Source organism: Microcaecilia unicolor, chromosome 1 (assembly GCF_901765095.1).
Source record: "Microcaecilia unicolor chromosome 1, aMicUni1.1, whole genome shotgun sequence".
Lineage (NCBI taxonomy): Eukaryota > Metazoa > Chordata > Amphibia > Gymnophiona > Siphonopidae > Microcaecilia > Microcaecilia unicolor.
In genome coordinates this window covers 139,967,284-139,993,537 of record NC_044031.1, presented here as the reverse complement: position 1 = coordinate 139,993,537, position 26,254 = coordinate 139,967,284, and the positions used below count along the sequence as shown (strand labels likewise).

General features: G+C 41.4%; 1 protein-coding gene across 2 annotated transcripts in view; it reads left to right on the top strand.

Annotated features, from left to right (window-relative positions):
* The window catches only part of ASNS (asparagine synthetase (glutamine-hydrolyzing)), a 238,436-nt gene that overhangs the window by 197,150 nt on the left and 15,032 nt on the right, over nt 1-26,254 (top strand). For both annotated transcript variants that reach the window (XM_030200859.1, XM_030200868.1), the window contains exons 9-11: nt 11,655-11,755; nt 12,756-12,837; nt 17,476-17,631. In XM_030200859.1, the coding sequence (XP_030056719.1) occupies nt 11,655-11,755; nt 12,756-12,837; nt 17,476-17,631 (339 nt within the window). The remainder of the gene's footprint in view (nt 1-11,654; nt 11,756-12,755; nt 12,838-17,475; nt 17,632-26,254) is intronic.

The following is a 26,254-nucleotide window of genomic DNA, read 5'->3' as shown; positions in this document are numbered from 1 at the left end:
AGACTTTGGAGCCAGATTACTAGTTCTGGGTGGGCCCGAGCTCAGAGTCAGTGGGCACAAAATTTTCTCTCCAGGCTCCCGACACACCAACTCAAAATATAAATACCTTGGTTTGTGGACATCCCAAAGCCCTATCAGCTAAAGGCCTCCTTCTCTGGCAGCCAGTGCTCCTATCAAACTCAGCAGTCTCTGGTAGTGTCCACGAGCTGCTGCCGGCACCCAGCAATGATCAGTTTTCATTCATAGTAATATAAAGACCTGAACGGTCCATCCAGTGTGCCCAACAACATAAACTCATTTTACATGGTATGTGATACTTTATATGTATACCTGAGTTTGATTTGTCCCTGCCTTTCTTAGGGCACAGACCATAAAATTCTGCCCAGCACTGTTCCTGTACTAAAAGTTACGAAGCTAACGTCAAAGCCTCTTAAAATTTACACTCCACCCATATCTATTCAGCCACGATCAGGGCACAGACTGTAGAAGTCCGCCCAGCATTGGTTTTACTCTCCAATTACCAGCGTTGCCACCAAATCTCTGCTAAGATCCCGTAGATCCATTCCTTCTAAACAGGATTCCTTTGTGTTTATCCCACGCATGTTTGAATTCCATTACCGTTTTCATCTCCATCACCTACTACTACTACTACTATTTAGCATTTCTATAGCGCTACAAGGCGTACGCAGTGCTGCACAAACATAGAAGAAAGACAGTCCCTGCTCAAAGAGCTTACAATCTAATAGACAAAAAAATAAATAAAGTAAGCAAATCAAATCAATTAATGTGAACGGGAAGGAAGAGAGGAGGGTAGGTGGAGGCGAGTGTATCTACCACCCTTTTCGTGAAAAAATGCTTCCTGAAATTACTCCTGAGTCTGCCCCCCCTTCAACCTTAATTCTTGTCCTCTAGTTCTACCACCTTCACGTCTCCGGAAAAGGATAATTTGTGGATTAATACCTTTCAAATTTTTGAACGTCTGTATCATGTCACCCCGTTTCTCCTTTCCTCCAAGGTATACATGTTCAGGTCGGCAAGACTCTCATACGGTTTGCAGCACAAATCCCATACTATTTTTGTAGCTTTTCTTTGCACCACTTCCAGTCTTTTTACCTCTTTAGCAAGATATGGCCTCCAAGTGATTATTCACCACATGTTGGTGAGGGTGGCCCAGAGGACATTGCCACTAACTACTGAGCTTACTACAATTTGTGGCTGCTGGAGGAGGAGGAGGCCTTCTGCTGGTGGGCCTTGGAGAACCTCACCAGTCACAGCAAAATGTGCCGCTGCTGGATGGGCCTGAGGCTAAATTGTGTGGGCCCCTGCCTACCCTTGCCCACCCATGGCTATACCAGTGTTTTGTATTCCCAAGCTGATACTGTAATCCTTGGAAGTATATAGAAAGTGGTTATTGTGAAGTAAACACCCAATAGACATATCACCTTGTTACGAATTTGAAACAGTGAGTTATACCATAAAGGCAATACTAAGCAGGTGGACCAGAAATGTTCTCCACATGCTTCAAGATGGCATAGCACAATCAATGTCACTTGAAAAAAATGATTGTTCTAAACATTTGCCAAAGGTGGCCAAACCTGAAAGCAAATTTAATGGAATTGGGAACAGTAACATTGGTTTTGTTCCCATATTTGCAGTTCTACTTCGTTCACAAATCATGGTTTGAGGGTCAGTTCTGATTAATTTGGAATGATTTTATCTAAATCTGTTGAAAAGTTACAAGATAATTCTGGAAACTAGCTAGCATGACATAGATCTTTCTAAACCCCACCTATGAGAATGATCAAACTTTTCTCTATTTTAAAATGCACAGTATACTTCTGTTTTTATTTCCTAAACCTCACACAGTATTAGGGTTCACCCCAAAATTATACAGACAGAAATAAAACATAAGCCTGATATTCAAAGTGTATTAATCTGCCTAGTTCAATTGCGCTGAATGGGCCTCACTGCCATGTATCTAGACATATCTGAGGTAAACTGAGGATGGAGTCAGGCTGGTACCAGACGTTATGCAGTCACCAGCAGTATTCAGTGCTGGTGTCTGTACAGCTAACGGGGCAAATAAGACTGCACAAATAGTAATCATATCTGCCTAACTTCTAGGTATTGCTACTTACCCAGATATTTAGTGCCAGTGCCTGGACATGGCTCAACATTGAGTATCGGAGTCTAATTTGACCGGCAGTGGTGAACCCTTTAAAAATGTTCAGCTGACTATTAACAGTGCATTTCGTTAAAAATAGGATAATTGATTTAGACATTAACCTCCAAATTCTATAAAAGTCGCTAAAAATTGCATGCACAAATTTGGACACATGCCCAATTTGTGTGTGTATCTTATTGAGTAATGAACCAATTTGCACTGATAATTGAGATTAACAAGCAGTTATTGGTGCTAATTGGATTTAGTTAAAATCACCAGAAGTTAGGCACATATATTTACACCAGCTCTATGGCTAGCATAAGTGTTCACACAACATGTAGGTGCTTATTTTCACAGTTACACTAGTATTCTATAAGAGAAAGTAAGCGCCTATGTTCCTTTATAGAATAGGCTTCTATCAAGCACCCAGTTATACAATTACCTCCTCAGAGGGCAATTTTCAAACTGACTGCTTTGGGACAAAGACTGTATATACTCAGGCTTATTTTCGAAAGAGAAGGACGCCCATCTTTTGACACAAATCGGAAGATGGACGTCCTCACAGGGTTCTCCAAATTGGTATAATCAAAAGCCGATTTTTATTTGGATTTGTTCACACCTTTTTCAGTAGTAGCTCAAGGTGAGTTACATTCAGGTACACTGGGTATTTCCCTGTCCCTGGAGGCTCATAATCTGTTTGTACCTGAGGCAATGGAGGGTTAAGTAACTTGCCCAAGATCACAAGGAGCATCAGTGGGATTTGAACTGACCACCTCTAGATGTCAAGACCAGTGCTCTAACCACTAGGTCATGCCTCTACTCGTCCCCAACTGCTTTCCGTCGCAGGGACAGCCAAACCTTATGGGGGCGTGTCAGAGGTGTAGTGAAGGTGGGACTTGGGTGTGCCTAACACATGGACATCCTCGACCCATAATGGAAAAAAAAAAAGGACTTTCCTGACGAACACTTGGACGACTTTACCTGGTCGTGTTTTTCTTACAACCAAGTCACAAAAAGGTGCCTGAACTGACCAGATGACCACCGGAGGGAATCGAGGATGACTTCCCCTTACTCCCCCAGTGGTCACTAACCCCCTCCCACCTTCAAAAAAGATCTTTAAAAATATGTCCTGCCAGCCTCAGATGTCAGGTCCATCACAGCAGTATGCAGGTCTCTGGAGCAGTTTTAGTGGGTACTGCAGTGCACTTCAGGCAGGCGGACCCAGCCCCATCCCCCTCCCTACCTGTTTTGTTTGTGGAGGAAACAGCGAGCCCTCTAAAACCCACCACAAACCCACTGAATTTATTTATTTATTACATTTGTATCCCACACTTTCCCACTAAAAGCAGGCTCAATGCGGCTTACGTAGTAATAGGTAACACAGAATTTTGTTATGTAAAGTAGGAAATTAAGTATAAACATAGTAATAGGATGGATGGGTAGGTAGAGACAGGTGATAGAGAGGAAGGTAAGGTGGGAGATAGAGTCTGGGTCAATGTCATTTTCTCTTCGGTATATGTAAGGTAGATGGGTTCTTAAGATTAATCTGGGTCCTTTGGGTAGGCTTGCTTGAATAAATGGGTTTTTAGTGCTTTCCTGAATGGTAGGTGGTCATGGATTGCTCGGATAGGTCTAGGGAGAGCGTTCCAGAGTTGGCTGCCCAGGAAGGAGAAATTGGATCCATAATAAGTTTTGTACTTGGGACCTTTACAGTTGGGGTAGAGCAGGTTGAGGTACCGACATCTAGGTGCTCCCCTTCACCCGTAAGGGCTATGGTAGTGGTGTAAAGTTGTTGGTAGGGGTTTTGGGGGCTCAGCACACAAGGTAAGGGAGCTATGTACCTGGGAGCAATTTATGAAGTGCACTGCAGTGCCCCCTAGGGTGCCCGGTTGGTGTCCTGGCATGTCAGGGGGACCAGTACACTACGAATGTTGGCTCCTCCCACGACCAAATGGCTTGGATTTGGTCGTTTCTGAGATGGACGTACTTGGTTTCCGTTATCAGTGAACATCAGAAACGACCAAGTCTAGGAACGACCAAATTTCATGATAGGGCATAACTGCTATCCAAGTAACTGTCCCAGATGGCCTACCAGTGGGAGGGAGGCTGAATTTTTACCATCCAAGATGGCCCCTTATAACCACTGACAAGTAGGTTCTTCAAATAGTCCACCTCAGTTACTCACTTCATTGGCTTCAGAAACCACAAAATTGCCCATTGAGAGCATCTTACATCAGCTCTCAGCACAAACAGGTGCATGTAGAGGAAATGTCTGATCTTATAAAGGCCAATGCAGTTGAACCCATGCCACCCACGGAAGAAAAGGAGGGATTCTATTCCAGGTACTTCCTTATGCCCAAGAAGACAGAGGGATTTGATCCCATCCTAGACCTAATGGCCCTGAACAAATTCCTGGTTAAAGAAAAGCTCAGGATGATTTCCGTAGGCACCCTTCTCCTCATAATTCAAGAACAAGATTGGCTATGCTCTCTGGATTTGAAGGCTGCCTATACCCACATTTCGAATCTTCCCAGTCACAGGAAGAATTTCAGATTTCGAGTAGAGAAACACCACTACTAGTATTGTGTTTTGCCTTTTGGTCTTGCCTCAGCTCCCAGGGTGTTCACCAAATGTCTAGCAGTTGTTGCAGCATTGCTACGCAGACTGGGAGTTTATGCGTTTCTCTGTCGGGACGATGGCTGGTCAAGAGCACATCGCAGGAAGAAGTGCAAGAGTCAATGCAGAGAACTATTCAGGTGCTGGAGCTCCTAGGGTTTGTCATAAACTACCCCAAGTCCCATCTTCTCCCAACTCAGCGCTGCTAGAGTCCTGCTAGATTCAGTGCAAGCTCAGGCCTTTCTGCCCTTGGTAAGAGCAGATAACTTGATAGTGCACTTGTCACAGTTAGTACCCAATGGATTCTGGCTTAATATAGGTCTCAAGCTACAGGGAATCTAGCAGATGTCATTAGAGTTCCTCCAGAGCTTGTTCAGTCCCTCCTCTGGTGGACAATTCAGCCCAATTTGACTGTGGGAGTCCATTCCAAATTCCACCTCCTCGCAATAGAAATCAGCTGGCGATAAACGCCGAGATTCCAATAGGAATATAATAGGCGTCTCAACATTTACCGCCAGCTGATTTCTACATAAGTACATAAGTAATGCCACACTGGGAAAAGACCAAGGGTCCATCGAGCCCAGCGTCCTGTCCACGACAGCGACCAATCCAGGCCAAGGGCACCTGGCAAGCTTCCCAAACGTACAAACATTCTATACATGTTATTCCTGGAATTGTGGATTTTTCCCAAGTCCATTTAGTAGTAGTTTACAGACTTGTCCTTTAGGAAACCGGCTAACCCCTTTTTAAACTCTGCTAAGCTAACCGCGTTCACCACGTTCTCCGGCAACGAATTCCAGAGTTTAATTATGCATTGGGCGAAGAAACTTTTTCTCCGATTTGTTTTAAATTTACTACACTGTAGTTTCATCGCATGCTCCCTAGTCCTAGTATTTTTGGAAAGCGTGAACAGACGCTTCACATCCACCTGTTCCACTCCACTAATGATTATATATACCTCTATCATGTCTCCCCTCAGCCGTCTCTTCTCCAAGCTGAAAAGCCCTAGCCTCCTTAGTCTTTCTTCATAGGGAAGTCATCCCATCCCCGCTATCATTTTCATTTTCGTCGCCCTTCGCTGCACCTTTTCCAATTCTACTATATCTTTCTTGAGATGCGGCGACCAGAATTGAACACAATACTCAAGGTGCGGTCGCACCATGGAACAATACAACGGCATTGTAACATCCTCACACCTGTTCTCCATACCTGTCCTAATAATACCCAACATTCTATTCGCTTTCCTAGCCGCAGCAGCACACTGAGCAGAAGGTTTCAGCGTATTATCAATGACAACACCCAGATCCCTTTCTTGGTCCATAACTCCTAATGTGGAACCTTGCATGACGTAGCTATAATTCGGGTTCTTTTTTCCCACATGCATCACCTTGCACTTGCTCACATTAAACGTCATCTGCCATTTAGCTGCCCAGTCTCCCAGTCTTGTAAGGTCCTTCTATAATTTTTCACAATCTTGTTGTGAGTTAACGACTTTGAATAACTTTGTGTCTACCGCAAACAAAAACGCTAATGCGGATTAGTAAAAGACTCCCTTAATTCCTTCTGAATTATCAGTTACTTCAGATTTTTCTCTTAAGGTTGAATGTACTTTGATGGTTTTAGGTGTTGTTTTGGATACCACTCTTTCCTTTGAACCACATGTTAATCATATTGTTCAGACTGTGTTCTTTAAACTCTGTCAGTTGTGTAATCTTCAACAGTACTTCAGTGAAAAGCATTTTATTTTATTGGTTCAGGCTCTTATCGTATCACACTTGGATTATTGTAATAGCCTTTTTTCTTCTCTTTCTACTAAATTATGTACCAAATTTCAGCAATTACAAAATACAGCTGCTAGACTCATTTTTCACTTGAAGAAATTTGATATTGTTACTCCAGTTTTGATTTCCCTCCATTAGCTTCCAGTTCAGGCATGCATTTTCTTTAAATTAGTCTGGTTTTTTTTTTCAAGATGTTTGATGGAACTAGTCCTGAGTATATTATTGACTTACTCTCGTTTCCTTCTAACAGTCAAAATTGTAAGTCTAGAGACCCTTATCTTTTGCTTTATCCATCTTTTTCTGGGGTGACATTTAAGAACATTTTGGTAGATTTGTTTTGCCTCCAGGCAGTCTACATTTGGCTTTCTTTTCCTTTCCATCTACAAGCCACTCTTTCTTATCATTTTTGAAAAATCTGAAAACTTATCTATTTAAGAATTTTTTTGGATTAGATTAACTAGATATAGTGTTCTTTTTATACTTTTATCTCTTTTTGTTACCCTCTCTGAACCTCTTTTTAGTGGGACACAAGAGTCATATTACATTACATTATTCTACTGAGGAACCTGCGCTCGTGCGTCGGGCAGTGGAATGTTGCTAGAATTTTTTTACTGTGTGTAGATGCTAGGCAGCATTATCACCAGGCTCCGTCAGATGACATTACCCAGATGTGAGAATATTTAGCCTGCTGGCCTCGGAGAACACCTGCTGCAGGTGAGTAACTTCGCTTTAATTCATTTTCTCACGTTTCATTGTTCCTATATTATTGTTTGTATCATAAACCACCTAGATGACTTGTCAAAGAGGCGGAATATCAAATAAACCTAAACTTGAATTATTTTCTTTTTGTTTTCCAATCCTTTTCTTCCCCAATGTGAATGAGTAGTGAGGTGCAAGGTTTTGTTTCTTAGATAGTCTTACTTTGTCTCTTTTTGAAGTATGGTGTCTCCTTTTGATGTATGGTGTTTTTATGTATTTCACTTTCTATTTGATTTGTTTTTTGTAAATCTATTACATTTCAATGTAAAAAAAAAAATCATTATTCAGACATTCATCTGTCTTATATCTGATTTTAAAAAATGTTTTCTTCAGTAGAAACATGATTGCATTTTTTTTCTGATGACCCACTGACAGTAGGTTATCTGTAAGCTCCTTGCTGTCTGGCTGGAATCAAATCATATTCAATTAGACTTAATATGTAGCAGCATAGGTACAAACATTTAAAATCATTAATGTCACTTAGAATGAGAAGGTCTGTAGCTATCCTTACATTTGTATAAAACATAAAGGCAGATTATCAGATGCAGGAAGAGAAATCTTCCTTGGATGCTACAAAGGTTAAGATGTGTGTTCTATCAGGACTTAATCCATATTTATTTTCAGATGTGCAGGGTGCCAGAGCACTGAATCTCAGTGTATGGATAAGAAAATGGTGCAGAGAAGAGGGCTTTAGACTTGTTAAATACTAGGCAGAATTTTGGAGAAGGGGGACTCAATTCCATAAGGTTGAACTCTACCTTTACCGGGGTAGAAGCAGGTTGCTGTTGCTAATGATTAAAAAAAGGAGATAGAGCAGCTTTTAAGTTAGATCTTAGGAGAAAACAGACAATTGCTCATGGATGTATAGTTCAGAGTAATGTATCTTCAGATGATACTGGCCAAACACTGAAGTTCAAATGTCTCAGTAAAGAGGTTGTAGTAAAGGCTGAAGAGGCCCAGATGCATTTGAATAAAGAATAGAGATAAATGATTCCAAACGCATGATCAAATGTAGTATGTGAATGAAAAAAAATACTTCAAATTATGTGTATTCATCTAAAAGAAGTCTAAAAAATAAGATTGGAGAGTTAGAAATTTATGGAGGTGTAGTTTCAAAGCACTTAGACTTATAAAGTTCTATAGTAACCTATGCAACTTTGTAAGTCTAAATGTTTTCAAAATGAGCCCCGTTGTATTAAACGACCTATTAACTACAATGTGGTAAGTTTCTGCAGTTACTGTGCTTTATGGGGGTAATTTTATATAGAAGATGCCAACATGTAGGTGCCAAGAACACATGTAAATGACCAGAATACTAGCCTAGACGTGAACGCGATCCCCTGGATTCTGGATCCCAGATCGGTGTCCAAAATAATTAATGGACTCCAATAATTTAACTATTGGAGCTGACAAGCATTTAATTGGCATTTGGGCACAGCACGCTATTCTGTAACAATGGGTGCCTAATGTGGAGTAGAGCGGACAGATGTGAAGTGTTTGTTTACACTTTCAAACGATAATAGAACCAGGGGACACAAGATGAAGCTAAAATATGGTAGATTTAAAACAAGTAGGAGAAAGCTTTTTTTACTCAGCGTGTAGTTGGACTCTGGAACTCGTTGCTGGAGAATGTGGTGGCAGCGGCTGGCCTTACGGAGTTTAAGGGGCGTTTGGACAGGTTCCTGAAGGAAACGTCCACTGAACATTATTAAAAAAATTATTTTTATTTTTTATTTTTGGGTTTTGCCAGGTTCTTGAAGCCTGGATTGGCCGGTTGGAGACAGGATGCTGGGCTTGATGGACCCTTGGTCTTTTCCCAGTATGGTGGTGCTTATGTGCTTATGAGTGCTGAGTTTGGTGCTTAACGCTATTCTATAAAAATTGCTCATCCTGAAGTGCCCTTTATAGAATAGCATTGAGTGCTGAATTTTCAGCGCCATTTGTAGAATCTGATCTGTTATGCATATACTTGTGAAAATACCAATATTCCAGCTGTGCACTATTCTACAAAATGGCACCTAAATCTGATAGTGCATATTTTGCATATGGGTGGAGCATGGATGGGGTGCACAAGTATATATGTAAATTATAGAATACTATTAGTTAAACATGTTTTTTTTTTTTTTAGTAATCTAGTGTGAGCATTTTCACCGGCTGTAATTCATTATAATTAGTGGTATAAGTCTAACATTTAGGTGCATATTTGCCCTGCTAAATTAGTATTCTATAAAAGAAAGTAGGTACCTATTTTTGTTTAAAGAATAAGCTCCAAGTAAGTGCCTTCTTGGCACCTAAAAATAAGCCCCTCTATATAGAATTACATTGTGCCAAAATTAAAACATGGTAATTGCACAGCTTCTGTGTTAATTGTTGGGAAGTTCCCAACATTTTCTTATACAGTTAACCAGGAGAAATGCCCTTCCCCCTTTATTAACTAAATTGCGAAAACTAAAAATATCTTCTCAAGCAAATTTAAAGCAAAAAGCTCATGAGTCTGTACTTGTTGCTGGGGGAGGGAGTCTTTATGTCGGGGGGGAGGGGCTCAGATACTGGAGTCAGTTGCGCTGCAAGATGACCAAGGTGTAAAAGGAATGCTTAGGGAGGACAATAGCAGAAAGACTAACTCCTGTGTTTACTAAGCCGCACTAGCGACTGCAGTGCGCTAATTCTGACAAAGCCCATTTGTGTCGGCATAGTAAACAGAGGAGGTAAATGGATTCCTTGCCTAGGTTTTTATTGCTGAAGAGGTTGGGTTCATACCCAAACCAAAAATTTTCTTTGACAATAATGATTCAGAGCAACTAAAGCAAATCACTGTAAATCTAGATTTCTTTGAAGGTGTAAACAAATGTGGATAACAGTGAGCTGATTGAAATAGGTTATTTGACCACATTCCTCATGAGAGATGACCAGAGATTAAAAAGGTGTTGGATAGGAGGTGGTGTCCTATCATGGATTTATAACTGGTTAAAAGACAGGAAACAGAGAATAGGACTAATGATCAGTTTTTTAATGGACAAAGGTCAATGGAGTAGCGGGACCTATGCTGTTAAACATATTTATAAATGATCTGGGAAAAGGAGCAGCAATTGAGGGGATCAAATTTGCGGATGACACAAATAGTCCAGTTTCAGAAAGGACATGGAGATGGGAATTGAGACATCTGGGTCAGGAGATGCACAGTTCCCCCTGCATTTTATGTTTAAATCATCTTTATTGGTAAAACTGTATACAATCCAAAGACATTATCATTCATGTGATGTGAATCAACCCAGATATTTGCAACAAACAGATAGTTAAACAGATATTTCAACAACCTTCTCACCCCACCCCCCCGGTATTTTATAAAAAAAACACAGCACCTCTTGTGAAATACAGGTAAGGATGGGGGGTACTGCATATCTCTGTTTCCCGTATCTGGTGGAAGCACCAGTTCTAGAAAGCTGCACATTGTGGAAATAAAACACACTTCAATATACCACTTGTGCATGAGAGCAGCTTTCTAACTGACTCTGATCACCTTCCTGCCCACAACAAGCTCCTCTCCCTCCCCCTCGCCCCAGGTATCAGCAATCCCCCTTGGGGATTGAAAGGGGATGTGAAGGGAAGTTCATAAAATCATGTACAGGGTAGAATAATTGCATAGGGGACAACTGTTTAACCTTTCAAACAACACAAAAACAAAAGGGCACACAATGAACTTGGATTTATCTCACACCTTTTCTGTAGTAGCTCAAGGTGAGTTAAATTCAGGTTCAATAGTCATTTCCCTATCTCCAGAGAGATTGCAATCTAACACCCCTGTTTACTAAGCTGCACGCTAATGCCAACACAGCCCATTCACTTTGAATGGACTATGTTGGCACTGCTACGCGGCAGCCGCTAGCGCGTCTTAGTAAACCGGGGGGGGGGGGGGGGGGTGTAATTTGTACCTAAGACAATGAGGGTGATGTGACTTGCCCAAGGTCACAAAGGGCATCAGCAGGATATGAACCTTGGCTTCCCTGCTGTAACCACTAGATTACTGCTTAACTTTTGATTAACAACCAGCAGATTAAAAAAAACAAAATCATATTTTTTCATACAGCATACAATTTAAGCTGTAGATTCTTTTTCCAGAGGATGTGGTCAAGGTGATTAACAGAGCGGAATTCTGGGAAAGCCAACACATCCCTGAAAATGAGCTAGAAGATAATTGATCTACTTTTTGGGGTTCTGTGGACCTTGCATAAGCATGGCTTATCCTTATTTTATTTATCATTTCTTGAACATCTCTGCATGTGTTGCCCCAAACAAGCTATTCTGTTATCATATTTCTACTTGTGTTTATGCAGGCACCTTCTCCTGCCGAAGCTGCAGAAGACAGTGAGAGACTCCTCAAGGAACTTTACATGTTTGATGTACTTCGGGCAGACAGAACTACAGCAGCTCACGGGTAATGTGGAAAAGAACTCAAACATTTCTGCTGAAATTTAATGGTTAAAAAAAAAAAATCAAGATTCTGAGGAGTGGACTGCACATTATAAAACAGAGAAATGTTTTTGTTTCATTTGTACCTGCTTTCTGTCTAGTTTGTAGTTTAAAGACCACCTTAAACCAGATACAAATGCAATAAATAAATAAATAAATAAATAAGAACTTCTGAATTGCTATTTTAAGAGCATTTCTCCAGGAGCTGAGTTGTATGAATAGTTTGTTAGTGTGATTGGTGATAGAGATGCTGAGGCTGTGCTGCTCATGGTTTTGTTACTCAAGGGAGCAATGTGATGGAAGCTTAGATCCAGTGATAGCAGAATAGTTTTGAGGGCTGGGGGGTCTCCCTGTGCTTGTGTTAAAGTTCAGTAACTAACTAAATATGTTTTGTTTTAAAGAGTTTACGTTATATACAGTCATTACAGAAATTGTGATAGATGGACTTAAAGCAACTTTTCAGGGGACTTGAATCAAAACTACTTATCCTTCAGGAAAGCCCTGCTAATGAATATATTATTCCACTTAGAAAACACATTTGTTGACAAACTTAGTAGGACAATGACAAAGATAGTAGAGATAAAAAAAAAAGACCACACAAGATGACTTGAATAAAGAGCAGTATGCTATCAGTTGCAAACCTCTATGACTTTCAGCTGACATATATCCCAAGCAGAGTAGACCAGAATAACTGAACAGACTGGATGGGCCAATTGGCCTTCATCTGGTATCATCTGCTATTTTATTGTGTTTTTAAATTTGAATATGAAATGATTTTGCTTATGACTATTAGGAGAAGAAACATATATGAATTTACAAGCAAAACAGAAGCAAACAGATTTCAGAAAATGTTTTCAGCCAGCTTTTAGGAACAATCCTTCAAAATACTAGTTTAAGTTTTAACTAAAATATTTATAATGCTTGTCCTTTGTTGTTGTTGTTTCTTTTTTTTCATCATTACAAAGCCTTGAAATGAGAGTTCCTTTTCTGGATCATCGATTTACAGCGTATTATCTGTCTTTGCCAGCAGAGCTCAGAGTTCCAAAGGTACTGAAAACACATACCATATCCATGTTCCATGTAAGAAGTGTATGTAGATTTTCAAGGAAGAATGGGTTCTTGCCCCATCCGTGTCACCCTCTCCAGTGCCCAACAGAGGGAGTGGATGTTTGAGCCAAAAGAATTAACTATTTTCTGCTAGAGTCAGATTTACTACTACTACTGTTTAGCAAGTCTCTAGTTGTACATATACACATAAAAGATGGTCCCTGCTCCATAAGGCTTACTATCTAGTCAAGACACACAAATGGAACAAATACAATTTGTGAATTGTTAAAAATAACATGGGTATGAATAGGAAAATAAAGGGTTAAAATTTAAAAGCGGCCTCAGAAAGGTGGGCTTTTAGGCTAGGTTTGATTAGGGCAATCAGGGGGCATGATACACTGACTCAGGAAGTTTATTCCAGGTGGAAAGAACAGAATCTGGAGTTGGTGATAGAGAAGAGCACAAATAAAAGTGACTTATTCAGTGAGTGCAGTTATCAAGGAGTATAGGGAGAGATAAAAGAGGACTAATGCAGAACTGCAGAGGCAAAGGCAGTCTGAGAAGCTTGAACTGTATACGGAAATGGCTAGGGAGCATATGAATTGGTCTCAGAAAAGGGGGCAATGTAAATGCAGTGACACTGGTGGAATATAAGTTGTATAGCTGAGTTTTGAAGTGCAGAGACATGGTTCAGTTTAAGCCAGAACTTCTCAATCGTTTTTATTTTGTGGCACAGTTCAGAGTTTGTTCAGTTCTCATGGTGCAACAAACCAAATCTTGCATGATCATCTCCTGCATTCCCTCCTACCAGCAGTAGAACAGCCTCACTGCTGGCTTCAGTCTGACACCTGAACGTAGGGAGCCAAAAGATCCTGTAAGATTACAGGACTCCACATATTGATGTCACATTGAAGCCGGCAGGGGAGGTACACATGATGCACACACAGCTCTTCTGCCAGTGGGAAATAAAAAGAGAGGGTAAGGTTACCTGTTTTCTAGTGGGTCAATCTGGGAAAGTTGTTCTTTGTAGTGCGAAGCAGTGAGTGAGGAGTTCATTTTGGTGGAGGCTTGAAAGAAGGGAATGAAGAAAGTCCTGCAGAGTAGGGATGAATTCTTCTAAAGATCAGCCAAGGCTGTGGTTTGATATGCCTTACATGATAGGGGAGGGGAGGAGCAGATTTAATTAAAACTGCCATAATTCAATCTGTGTCATGTCTGCTGTTGGGTGGTCGTGGCCTTTAAAGCTGAGCCCTCATTCAGTGGAGAAGAATTCTACTAAGACAATGTTTGTTTATATACTTATGTATGTGTTTGAATTTGTCTCATGCTTTTTTCAGTTGTAACTCAGGGCAAGTAACATTCAGGTACAATAGGTACTGTATGTTAAACATCATAAAAATGTGTACTGTACGAATATTTTTACTGCTGTAATTGTGTATTTCTATGTTTGGCCTATTCTTACTGTACACCACTTTGGGTACATATTTTTCAAAAAAAGAGGTAAATAAATCCCAATTAATTAATTAAAAAACAAATTCTAAGCTTTGATATTACTGGTACCATATTATTTGAGTGACCTGGGTTTAGATGTGAAATATTATTACCATACTATTTAAAGTGAACATTTGAGTTGACAGAAATGCCAAATCACATACATTAGATCCAGGACACATGTATTTGGCTATACTCACACTCAAGCACCCCTCTTCACACACATTCAGGAGAGTGAGCTCTTTTTTTTTTTTGTTACATTTGTACTCCGCGCTTTCCCACTCATGGCAGGCTCTTCTGTCCAACAGCTGACTTCCAGTCTCCTTCCCCTTCTTTGTTCACATTCTGGCATCTCTCTCTCCTCCTCTCCACCTCATACAATTCAGCACTTCTGCCTTCACTCTATTCCTTCCCCTATACTCCCACCCACAATCTGGCATCTCTCCCTCTCTCTTAATCCCCCCTCCCCTGGTCTCATTTAAAACTTTGTCTTCTAAATGTCTCTGGCAGCAGTAATAATTCACACGCACTCTGACACAACTTTCTGTTTCTGCATGGGTGGGGTATGGCAGAGGGAAGGCTCTGGGGCTGGCTACATACAGTCAGCATGTGTGAATGTGTGCCACTGCTGGGTGACATCTAGAAGTATTGACAAGTTTTTAGATAGACTGGGGAGGAAGGGTTGAGAGAGAGGGAGAAATGCTGGACTCAGAGGCAGAGGCAGAGGGAAGGAAGAGAGAGGTGCTAAACAATGGGAAAGAGGGGTGAAGGAAGGGAGGGAAACGAGAGGGAGAGATGTTAGATCCAGGGGTGGAGGGGAGAAATATAGATATGGTGGACAACAGGGTGGAAGAGAGGACCATTGGAGGGGGGAGGGAGAAGGAGAGATGCTGAACCCCTGGGGGGAGGGGACAGGATGGAAGAGAGTTAGGATAGGGAGATGCTGGGGGTTGAGGGAAAGGGAAAGGAAGATGTTAGTGTACAAAGGTGTGAGGAAAGAGGGAAGAGATGCTGAGCTACAAAGGAGGAAAAAGGGAGAGGAGATACTGGGAATGGTGAAACTATTTAGGAGAGACCATGAGGGGCTGTCATGGAGATAAGTGAGAAGGTAGAAATGTAATAATGGGGACTAGATGAAAGATATGGAATAAGAGGCTGGGGGAGGAGCGAGACAGTAAATGAGAGATCTAGGGGTGAAAGAAGGAGATGGAGGGTTAGTAGGTAGGTGAAAAGTAAAAAGAAAGAGATAAAGGACTAGTGGGAAAGGGTGAAGTTTGAGTGGACAGAGAATTAGAAAAGAAAGTGAGGAAAGAACTAAAAGAGAAAGATCATTATTTCAGAGACGGATATAGTGAGGGAATGGAGCAAGACTTGAGGAAAGAGGAGAAATCACAAAAGGTCAGCAGCCGAAGACAGCAGAAGACAGAGAAGAAAGCAGAAAAGAGAAACTGGGACCAACATGATGGAAAAATAAAATGTCCAAAGGGAGAAAAAAGTGTCTTTTTTTTTGTTTGTTTTTGTTTTCTTTTTTTATTCATTAACTGGAATATTGGTATTAACTTTGGAAATGTGCATTATGGATGTCTTTGTACTGTGTTCAGTACAAGAGCAAATGCGTTTTTATTTCTTCAGTGTTGCAGTACATGCCAAATTTGATGACTTTAGGTTTCCAGTTCAGTTTTTATCCTCATATTTCTATTTCTAATTTGTGATCTCTTTTTCTGTGTTTGAAGGTCTGTTTGTGTTCTGTGTGTGACTGAGGTGCGGTGTTCTGTTTGCATCTGTGTAGTGATCTGAAGCAATCACGCTTGTTTTATTTTAACTGTAGGTGTATTGGTGTTTAGGACCCATTGTAATTTGTAGTGCCGCCTATTCATAGATAGAGTTCTTGTTTGAATCATAGGATTAGTACTACAGTAGAGTCTTGCTCAGTCGATGTTCTAGATTATTTGACATACCTCGGTGACATCACAGCATTGTTATTGAGATGTGTGCAGGTTTCTCGTGCTCTTTCCTGGCATCACATTTAGTTAAAAGGCAGCAGTGCTAGGTAAGATTCTTGGGCACATTAAGTGCCATGTTTACTAAGGTGCACTAGCATTTTTTAGCGTGCGCTGTGTACACGCCCATAGGAATATTATGGGCATCTACATGGTTAGCACGTGCTAAAAATGCTAAGGTGTCTCTAGCGTGGCTTAGTAAACAGAGCCCTAAGTTTTAAACTTTTTTACTGCTTTCTGTTTTGAAACATGCTTTCAACATACTTTTGTTTTATCCCTTGTCCACTTTTTCTTTATTTTCCGACGTTTTGATGATCCAAGAACCGTGTCGGCCCCGTTTACATTGGATAATTAAAACTCTATTGTATTTATTTTTTTTGTACCTCCTGCAAGCTTGAAAGCTATCAGAGTGGCATACATTCAGGTACAGTAGGTATTTTTCTGTCCCTCGAGGGCTTTTAAGTGGCTTGCCTTAGATCACAAGGTTCTGTAGTGGGACTTGAACCGGGCTTCCCTATTTCTTAGCCTGTTGCTCTCACCATTAGGCTTTGTTTGCTACATGTGTGTTGGATTAGGAATTTTTTCAGGCTTTCTTATAATTTCACAATGTGCCTGATAGTGGAAAAATTCATGTTGCTATTGCTCAGAAGGTGTGAGAATCAGAACATTTCTTTGTAAGGTGACTTCCACAGAGAAATGTCCTAGTTCTGATCTGCACCTGTTGTTGGGAGGTGGTTGGGTTTTTGTGGATATAGAACGTGTTTACATTTAACTCATAAGAACTGCTATACTGTGTCAGAAGAAATATCCGTATAGGTCTGTATCCCAACTGAAAAAAGTTTGAGAGCCACTGCCCTAGAGCCTCAGCAGGGTTTAGAAAGCAAGCCAACATGATTATTTTTCCAAATTTATACCCTGAATGTATAGCTAAAAAATCTCTCACTGATAATGAATCTCACTTTTTGGAATTGACCACCTTTAGCATCCCTGAGCTTATGGCCATGAGCTTTTATTGCATTGTTGAAAGCGCATCGTGATATGGGACAACACTGATTTACTGCATACTGATATATTGCTTTTATTATTTGCTATTTGTGGTGCATGTTTGTACATTGTATTCAGTGTGTTATTGCATTTCTTTGGATAGAATGGCATAGAAAAGCACCTGCTGAGAGAATCCTTTCAGGATACTGATCTGCTTCCAAAAGACATCCTGTGGAGACCGAAAGAAGCATTCAGTGATGGTCTGACATCTATCAAAAAATCTTGGTTTACTATACTGCAGGAGCACATTGAAAATCAGGTATGCATTGTCATTCTAGTCTTTTTATGCATGATGACTTCCATATCATTTTTAAAAAAATTACGTTGTCAAAGCTATTTTAAATTATTTTAGCATATATTGTAAATTTTTAAATTTTTGATCTGTAATGTAAGGCACTCTTAATACAGCGAGGAATATCAGAATGATAGAATTCTGGTATATTTGAGAGAGATAAAAAGGAAAGTGGTAGGAATATCAAAGACAGCTGGGCAGACTTGCTGGGCTGAATGATTTGTTTTGGCTTGTGCTGACTTGATATTTGAGATGTGAAGTAACGATGTTCTTATAGCCGTGCCAAGCGTGCTGCAATTGAGTATCTGCAACTTGCATCACAGAATTTGCCTCTTTCTCAATATTGCAGTACGCTGCATGCCAGCTTTTGGTTGCTTTCCTCACTGCTCTATCATTGATTTACTCCCATTATCAGTGGTGGGCAGGGCTGGATCAAGTGGTGGCCTGAGCCAGCTTATTACTTTTGTGCCCCTCTTCTTGGAGGTAATGTTGTAGTATAAACCACAGAAGTAGAAGTACAGTGCAGTTTTGATTATAAGACCTTCGGTAATTCGACCATCCAGCATATCCAACAAACTCCCCCCCCCCCCCCCCCCCCGGTGATGTCATTACATTTATTTCTATTTAAAAAATTTTTGGTTTCGAACAGTTTTTGAAAATCAGGAACACCATGCCTTTGTTTATGCATTGTTTTCTGTATTATCCGACTTTTCAGGTTAGTCACGTTTAGGTCAGATAATAGAGATTGTACTGTTGTACTGTAAACCTTCTGTTAGTGCAGTCAGTGGCTTTATTTTTGTTTATTTTAGTTTATTTATATATTTTATTAGAATGGTATACAGCAAATATAACCTGGACTTGGGTAAAAGTTAATTACGACAGTCAAATAACAGACATTATATGTGGAGGGGCATAACCGAAAGGGGCGGGGAAACCTATATTATCGAAACAAGATGGGCGTCCATCTTTCGTTTCGATAATACAGTCAGGGACGCCCAAATTGCGAAATTTAGGTCGACCTTAGAGATGGTCGTCCCCGATTTTCGGCGATAATGGAAACCGAGGATGCCATCTCAGAAACGGCCAAATCCAAGCCCTTTAGTCGTGGGAGGAGCCAGCATTCGTAGTGCACTGGTCCCCCTGACATGCCAGGACACCAACTGGGCAACCTAGGGGGCACTGCAGTGGACTTCAAAAATTGCTCCCAGTTGCATAGCTCCCTTACCTTGTGTGCTGAGCCCCCCAAAACCCACTCCCCACAACTGTACACCACTACCATAGCCCTTATGGGTGAAGGGGGGCACCTAGATGTGGGTATAGTGGGTTTGTGGTGGGTTTTGAAGAGCTCACATTTACCACCACAAGTGTAACAGGTGTGGGGGGATGGGCCTGGGTCCGCCTGCTTAAGTGCACTGCACCCACTAAAACTGCTCCAGGGACCTGCATACTGCTGTCATGGAGCTGGGTATGATATTTGAGGCTGGCATAGAAGCTGGAAAAAATATTAAAAAAAATTTTTTTTGAGTGTGGGAGGGGGTTATTGACCACTGGGGGAGTAAGGGGAGGTCATCCCCGATTCCCTCCGGTGGTCATCTGGTCATTTAGGGCACATTTTTGTGGCTCGGTTGTAAGAAAAAAGGACCAGGTAAAGTCATCCAAGTGTTCGTCAGGGACACCCTTCTTTTTTCCATTATCGGTCGAGGACGCCCATGTGTTAGGCATGCCCCAGTCCCGCCTTCGCTACGCCTCTGACACGCCCCCGTGAACTTTGGTCATCCCCACGACAGAAAGCAGTTGAGCACGCTCAAAATCGGCTTTCAATTATGCTGATTTGGGCGACCCTATGAGAAGGACGCCCATCTTGCGATTTGTCTTGAAATATGGGCGCCCTTCTCTTTCGAAAATAAGCCTGATAGTATGCTACTTATAATGTCAACACAATGCATATTATAGACAGCAAAGGGGGACAAGCAGAGGAGGAACATATAGATAGATGAAATAAGTAACATCAGTTTAGATAGATGATAAGGGTAACTAACCTGAGGGAAAATTGCATATTAAGGCAGAAAAGGTGAGGCATAGATGGGCTCATTTTCAAATCACTTAGACTTACAAAGTTCCATAGGTTATGCAACTTTGTAAGTCTAAATTCTTTGAAAATATGCCTCATAGTAAATTAAACATAGGCACCATCTTTTAATTTAATCCATATATCCAGCACCATTATCTATGTATGTAGGTAATGGTGCAGAATATATGGATAGTACAGTGACCAAGCTGGCACTAAGAGGGTGAATCTATAAAGGGTCACCTAACTGGTTACATTATAGCACAAAAACAGTTCTTACGGCTCTATTAAGTGAAATGTATACTCATTTAGACAGGTATCATATTGTTTTGGTAGTTTCACTTGACTTAACCACTGCCTTTGATTTGATCCACTCTTCTTTGCTCCTTTCTCGCTTGTCTTCTTTGGGGAATTTTTGGGGGAATTGAGATGGTTTGCTTCTTTTTTGTCAGATTGGACTTTTAAAGTGACTCTTACACTGTGGGGTCCCTCAGGGATTCATACTCCCTCCCCTTTTATTTAATCTGTTTCTAAGCCCTCTGGCTGCTCTTTCATTCTAGAGGCATGTCTACGTACTTCTATGCAGACGATATCTTGTTTATCTATCCGACTGATCCTTCTTCTCAGTCTATAGGTCCTCTTCAAGATTGTTTAACTGCTGTGACAGATTGGTTGGTTGAGCATGGACTAGTACTGAATAAAGAAAAAAAAACATAGCTGCTTGGATTTCTGGCCACCTTTCTAAGCCATCTACTCCTATTTCTTTATTTGGCAATTTAGTTACAACAGTCAATTCCTTTAAATATCTGGCGGTTTAGCTGGATTCTATACTTAGTACAACATCTATTTTATCAAGATATTTTTCATGGTCCTCACTCTTCTTATAACTAAACTCAATTATTGTAATATTGTTTATTCAGGTATATCACGTTCATTGTTGAAGAAATTACAGTCGATTCAGAATATCGCAATTAAATTATTAATTTGGGCAAGAAAGTCAGATCATGTTGCACCTTTTAAAAAAAAAAAAAGCTACCCATAGACTAAAGAATTATTCACAAAATATTTTTACTCATTTTTAAGGCATTTAAGGTGGGTTCTCCTGATTATTTGGCCACCCTTACCATTCCATATACTCCATCACAAGGTCTCCGTTCTTTAAACGATTATCGATTGGTTCTCCCAGGTCCAAATCAGGCATGCTTAGAATCTACGAGATACAGTGCCTTTTATTTTACTGCTCCAGCTTCCTGGAATGCCTTACCTCTTTATATACGCAGTATTTCTTCCGTGAAAGAGTTAAAAGGGGCCATAAAAATATGTCTCTTTGAACAAGCATTCGGTTCTTGATTTCTTGGTGGTAGTTTCAGGCTCTGTCTGCTGGCTTTTTCCCTTGGTGAGTTTTTTGAGTTATTTTATTTATTTATTTATTTATTGCATTTGTATCCCACATTTTCCCACCTATTTGCAGGCTCAATGTGGCTTACAATACATCATGAGTGGTGGAAATGCATTAGAAATTATACATTTAGTGTTACAGAAGGATCTTGGGCAACATGATAATGATAAAACATGATAGTAGTATAACAAGCATATATTGTAACACAGTTCTAAATACATGTGGAGGAGTTATATGTATTCACGTTGGTTTATCTTTGTGGTATGCTTTGTTAACCCTCCATTGCCCCATGTAAGCCGCATTGAGCCTGCCATGAGTGGGAAAGCGCGGGGTACAAATGTAAAAAAAAAAAAAAAAAGAGATGGGTTTTCAGTAGTTTGTGGAAGTTCGTTAGTTCATGGATCGTATTTAAGTTGCGCGGCAATGCGTTCCATAGCTGCTTGCTCAAGTAGGTAAAGTTTGACGCGTGCATTAGTTTGTATTTTAGACCTTTGCAGTTTGGGTAGTGTAGATTGAGGAATGTGCGGGATGATCTTTTGGCATTCCTGGGTGGTAAGTCTATCAGGTCTGACATGTAGGCTGGTGCATCTCCATGAATGATTTTGTGAACTAGGGAGCATATTTTGAACGTGATTCATTCTTTAAGTGGGAGCCAGTGTAGTTTTTCTCGTAGGGGCTTGGCACTTTCATATTTTGTTTTGCCGAATATGAGTATGGCTGCAGTATTCTGGGCTGTCTGAAGTTTCTTGATTATTTGCTCTTTACAGCCGGCGTAGAGTGCATTGCAGTAGTCTAGATGGCTGAGCACCATTGATTGTACCAGGTTACAGAAAACCGTCCTTGGGAAGAAAGGTCTTACTCTAAGGTGACAATGATGGCATGTGAGCAGAACCTTCCGCTGAGACTGCAGTGTCAAAGCTGTATCCAAAGATTCATAGGTTGGACTCATTAAGTGGGTTCTGTCAAGTGTGCCAAGATAGTATTTGAGTTGCAAATAGGAAAAGGTGGACTGCACTCTTAAGTTGTTTGAGTCATTGCGAGATGGATATCACCTGCCTTTACACAAGCACCCCCACAGACTCTCAGAGGGACCATTATCTGTCCACACAAGTAGCCCTTAAATTGTTGCTCAATGCCAGGGCCCACAAAGCGATGGTGAACTATAAACACCATTACCATTGGTTTGGTAATAAGTCTGGTAAGCTATTGTCTGCTCCTCACAAGACCTGGTGATGTCGGCTCCCTATTCTTACTCTCAGATGAGCAGATGGTAGTTTGACCTTCCAGAATGACGAGATAGCTGCTGCTTTTGTAAAATACTTTGGGAATATGTATCAATCTGGGGTGGAGTTCATTGCATGCTCCAAAGTGATGATACCTACCTACAGTTTCGTGTTTCGTTAGTGTAAGCTATAATGTCCCCTCAGGAGCACTTTTGTGGGTCATCCATATGTTGCTCATTGTTGCAGAAAGTCTCCCACTTACCCTGAAGATAGCCCCAAAAGTCAGCATTCTGGGCTAAATAGGAAGGAAAAAAGTAGGATCGCTGTTGAGAGTAATGGGGTCGACATTGAGGGCCACAGAGATGGGGCAAGTTCTGAGATCGCTATGGCCCCAATCCCCACATCTAACACCACTGCAAAAGCAGGGGAGGATATCAAAAGATAGTCGATGCAGGAAAAGGTGTCGGGCACATGGGACAAATGGGTATAGCCTCTTAAATCAGGATTCAAAAGCCTCTAGCCATCAACCAAGTTCAAGGATTGACAGAATCCAAAAGTCCCCTACCCCTGGGGGGGGGGGGGGGGGGGGGCAGGGGCCCGCAGAGCAACAGATCTGTCCATTAAGGGATCCAAAACCAGATTAAAATCACCAGCCACCAGCAGGGTCCCGCCCACATAATGAGCACAAAGACGCACTAATTGCTCATAAAACTGTGCATCATAGGTATTATTGGCTGTATAGTGTGAATAAAATAAATGTACGACTCTGCACAGTGAAGCAGAGCAGAAAAATAGTGACCTGCCACATCAGTAGCCTACACGGAGGCCGAGTAAGCCAAAGACTTACGAATCAGGACTGCTACTCCTCCACAGCACCCACCCAGAGGAGGCACCAAATACCTCCCCCACCCAAAAATGCTAAAGCTTCTGCTGCTGTACCTTGGAAAGTTTTGTCCACCTAGCTAGGATGAACATACGGATGTAGAAATGTTATCGGAAATTAGGGTGGCTAACAAACGGGGCAACACGATAATGGTGATTTCAATTACCCCGATATTGACTGGGTAAATGTAACATCAGGGCATGCTAGGGGGTAAAATTCCTTGACGAAATCAAGGATTGCTTTATGGAGCAGCTGGTACAGGAACTGACAAGAGAAGGAAAAATTCTAGACCTAATGCTTAGTGGAGCTCATGATCTGGTGCGGGAGGTAATGGTGATGGGCCTCTTGATAACAGTGATCATAATATGATCAGATTTGATATTAGCTTTGGAGTAAGTATACACAGGATATCCAATACGTTAACGTTTAACTTTCAAAAAGGAGACTACGATAAAATGAGAAGAACGGTGAAAAGAAAACTTAGAGGAGCGGCTGTGAGGGTCAAAAATTTACATCAGGTGTGGATTCTGTTCAAAAATACCATCCTGGAAGCCCAAGCCAATTATATTCCATGTATTAAAAAAGGAGGTAGTAAGACCAAATGACAGCCAGCATGGTTAAAAAGTGAGGTGAAGGAAGCTATTAGAGCTAAAAGAAAATCCTTCAGAAAATGGAAGAAGGAACTGACTGAGAATATCAAAAAGCAGCTTAAGGAATGTCAAGTCGAATGCAAAGCGCTGATAAGGAAGGCAAAGAGGGACTTTGAAAAAAAGATTGCGTTAGAGGCAAAAACATATAGTAAGAATTTTTTTAGGTATATTAAATGCAAGAAACTGGCAAAAGAATCGGTTGGACCGCTAGATGACCGAGGGGTAAAAGGAGCAATCAGAGAAGACAAAGCCATAGCGGAGAGATTAAATGAATTATTTGCTTCGGTCTTCACCGAGGAAGATTTGGGAGTAATACCGGTGCCAGAAATGGTATTTGAAGCTGACGAGTCGGAGGAACTGAATGAAATCTGTATAAACCTAGAGGATGTAAGGGGGCAATTTGACAAATTGAAGAGTAGCAAATCTCCTGGACCAGATGGTATTCATCCCAGATAGAATTGAAAAATGAACTGGCGGAACTATTGTTAGTAATATGTAAATTATCTTTAAAATCGAGCTTGGTACCGGAAGATTGGAGGGTAGCCCATGTAATGCCGATATTTAAAAAAGGTTCCAGAAGGGATCTGAGAAATTATAGACCGGTGAGCCTGATGTCAGTGCCAGGCAAAATGGTAGAGACTATTATAAAGAACAAAATTAAAGAGCTTATTCAAAAACATGGGTTAATGAGACTCAGAGGAGCAAAATCGAACACGAATGCCCATCTCCATGGGCGTTTATCTCCGAGGACGGGTCCGCGAAGGGGCGGGCCAGACTGTATTTTTGAAAAAGATGGGCGTCCATCTTTTGTTTCGATAATACGGTTTGTGCCGGGCAAATGCATTGCATTTGGGCGGATTTGAGCTGGGCGGTATCGGTTTTCAGCGATAATGGAAACCAAAGGCGCCCAGCTCAAAAACGAACAAATCCAAGGCCTTTGGTCATGGGAGGGGCCAGGATTCGTAGTGCACTTGTCCCCCTCACATGCCAGGACACCAACCGGGCACCCTAGGGGGCACTGCAGTGGACATCACAAATTGCTCCCAGGTGCATAGCTCCCTTACCTTCGGTGCTGAGCCCCCCAAAACCCACTCCTCACAACTGTACACCACTATCATAGCCCTAAGGGGTGAAGGGGGCACCTACATGTGGGTACAGTGGGTTTTGGGTGGGTTTTGAAGGGCTCACATTTACCAGCACAAGTGTAACAGGTAGGGGGGATGGGCCTGGTTCCGCCTGCCTGAAGTGCACTGCACCCACTAAAACTGCTCCAGGGACCTGCATACTGCTGTCATGGAGCTGGGTATGACATTTGAGGCTGGCAAAAAAAAATTTTAATTTTTTTTTTTTTTAGGGTGGGAGGGGGTTGGTGACCACTGGGGGAGTAAGGGGGGGTCATCCCCGAATCCCTTCGGTGGTCATCTGGTCAGTTTGGGCACCTTTTTGAGGCTTGGTCGTGAAAATAAAATGGACCAAGTAAAGTCGACCAAATGCTCGTCAGGGTCGTCCTTCTTTTTTCCATTATCGGCCAAGGATGCCAATTTCTTAAGCACGCCCCAGTCCCGCCTTCGCCACACCTCCGACATGCCTCCCATGAACTTTGGTCGTCAACGCGACAGACTGCAGTTGAGGACGCCCAAAATCGGCTTTCGATTATGCCGATTTGGGCGACCCTGAGAGAAGGACGCCCATCTCCCAATTTGTGTCGGAAGATGGGCGCCCTTTTCTTTCGAAAATGCCTCTTAAAGTTATTCAAAGTTGTTAAATCACGGGAGAATTGTGAAAAATTACAAGAGGACCTTATGAGACTGGGCATCTAAATGGCAAATGATGATTAATGTGCGCAAGTTCAAAGTGATGCATGTGGGAAAGAGGAATCCGAACTTTAGCTACGTCATGCAAGGTTCCACGTTAGGAGTCACAGACAAAGAAAGGGATCTAGGTGTTGTTGATGATACGTTGAAATGCTCTGTTCAGTGTGCTGTGGCGGCTAAGAAAGGAAATAGAATGTTAGGTATTATTAGGAAAGGAATTGAAAACAAAAGTGAGAATGTTATAATGCCTTTGTATCAGTCCATGGTGCAATGGCACCTCGAATATTGTGTTCAATTCTGGTCGCTGCATCTCAATAAAGATATAGTGGAATTAGAAAAGGTACAGAAAAGGATGACGAAAATGATAAAGGGGATTGGACGACTTCCCTATGAGGAAAGGCTGAAGTGTCTAGGGCTCTTCAGCTTGGAGAAGAGACGGCTAAGGGGACATATGATAGAGATCTATAAATTAATGAGTGGAGTGGAAAGGGTAGATGTGAAGCATCTGTTTACTCTTTCCACAAATACTAGCACTAGGGGGCATGCAATGAAG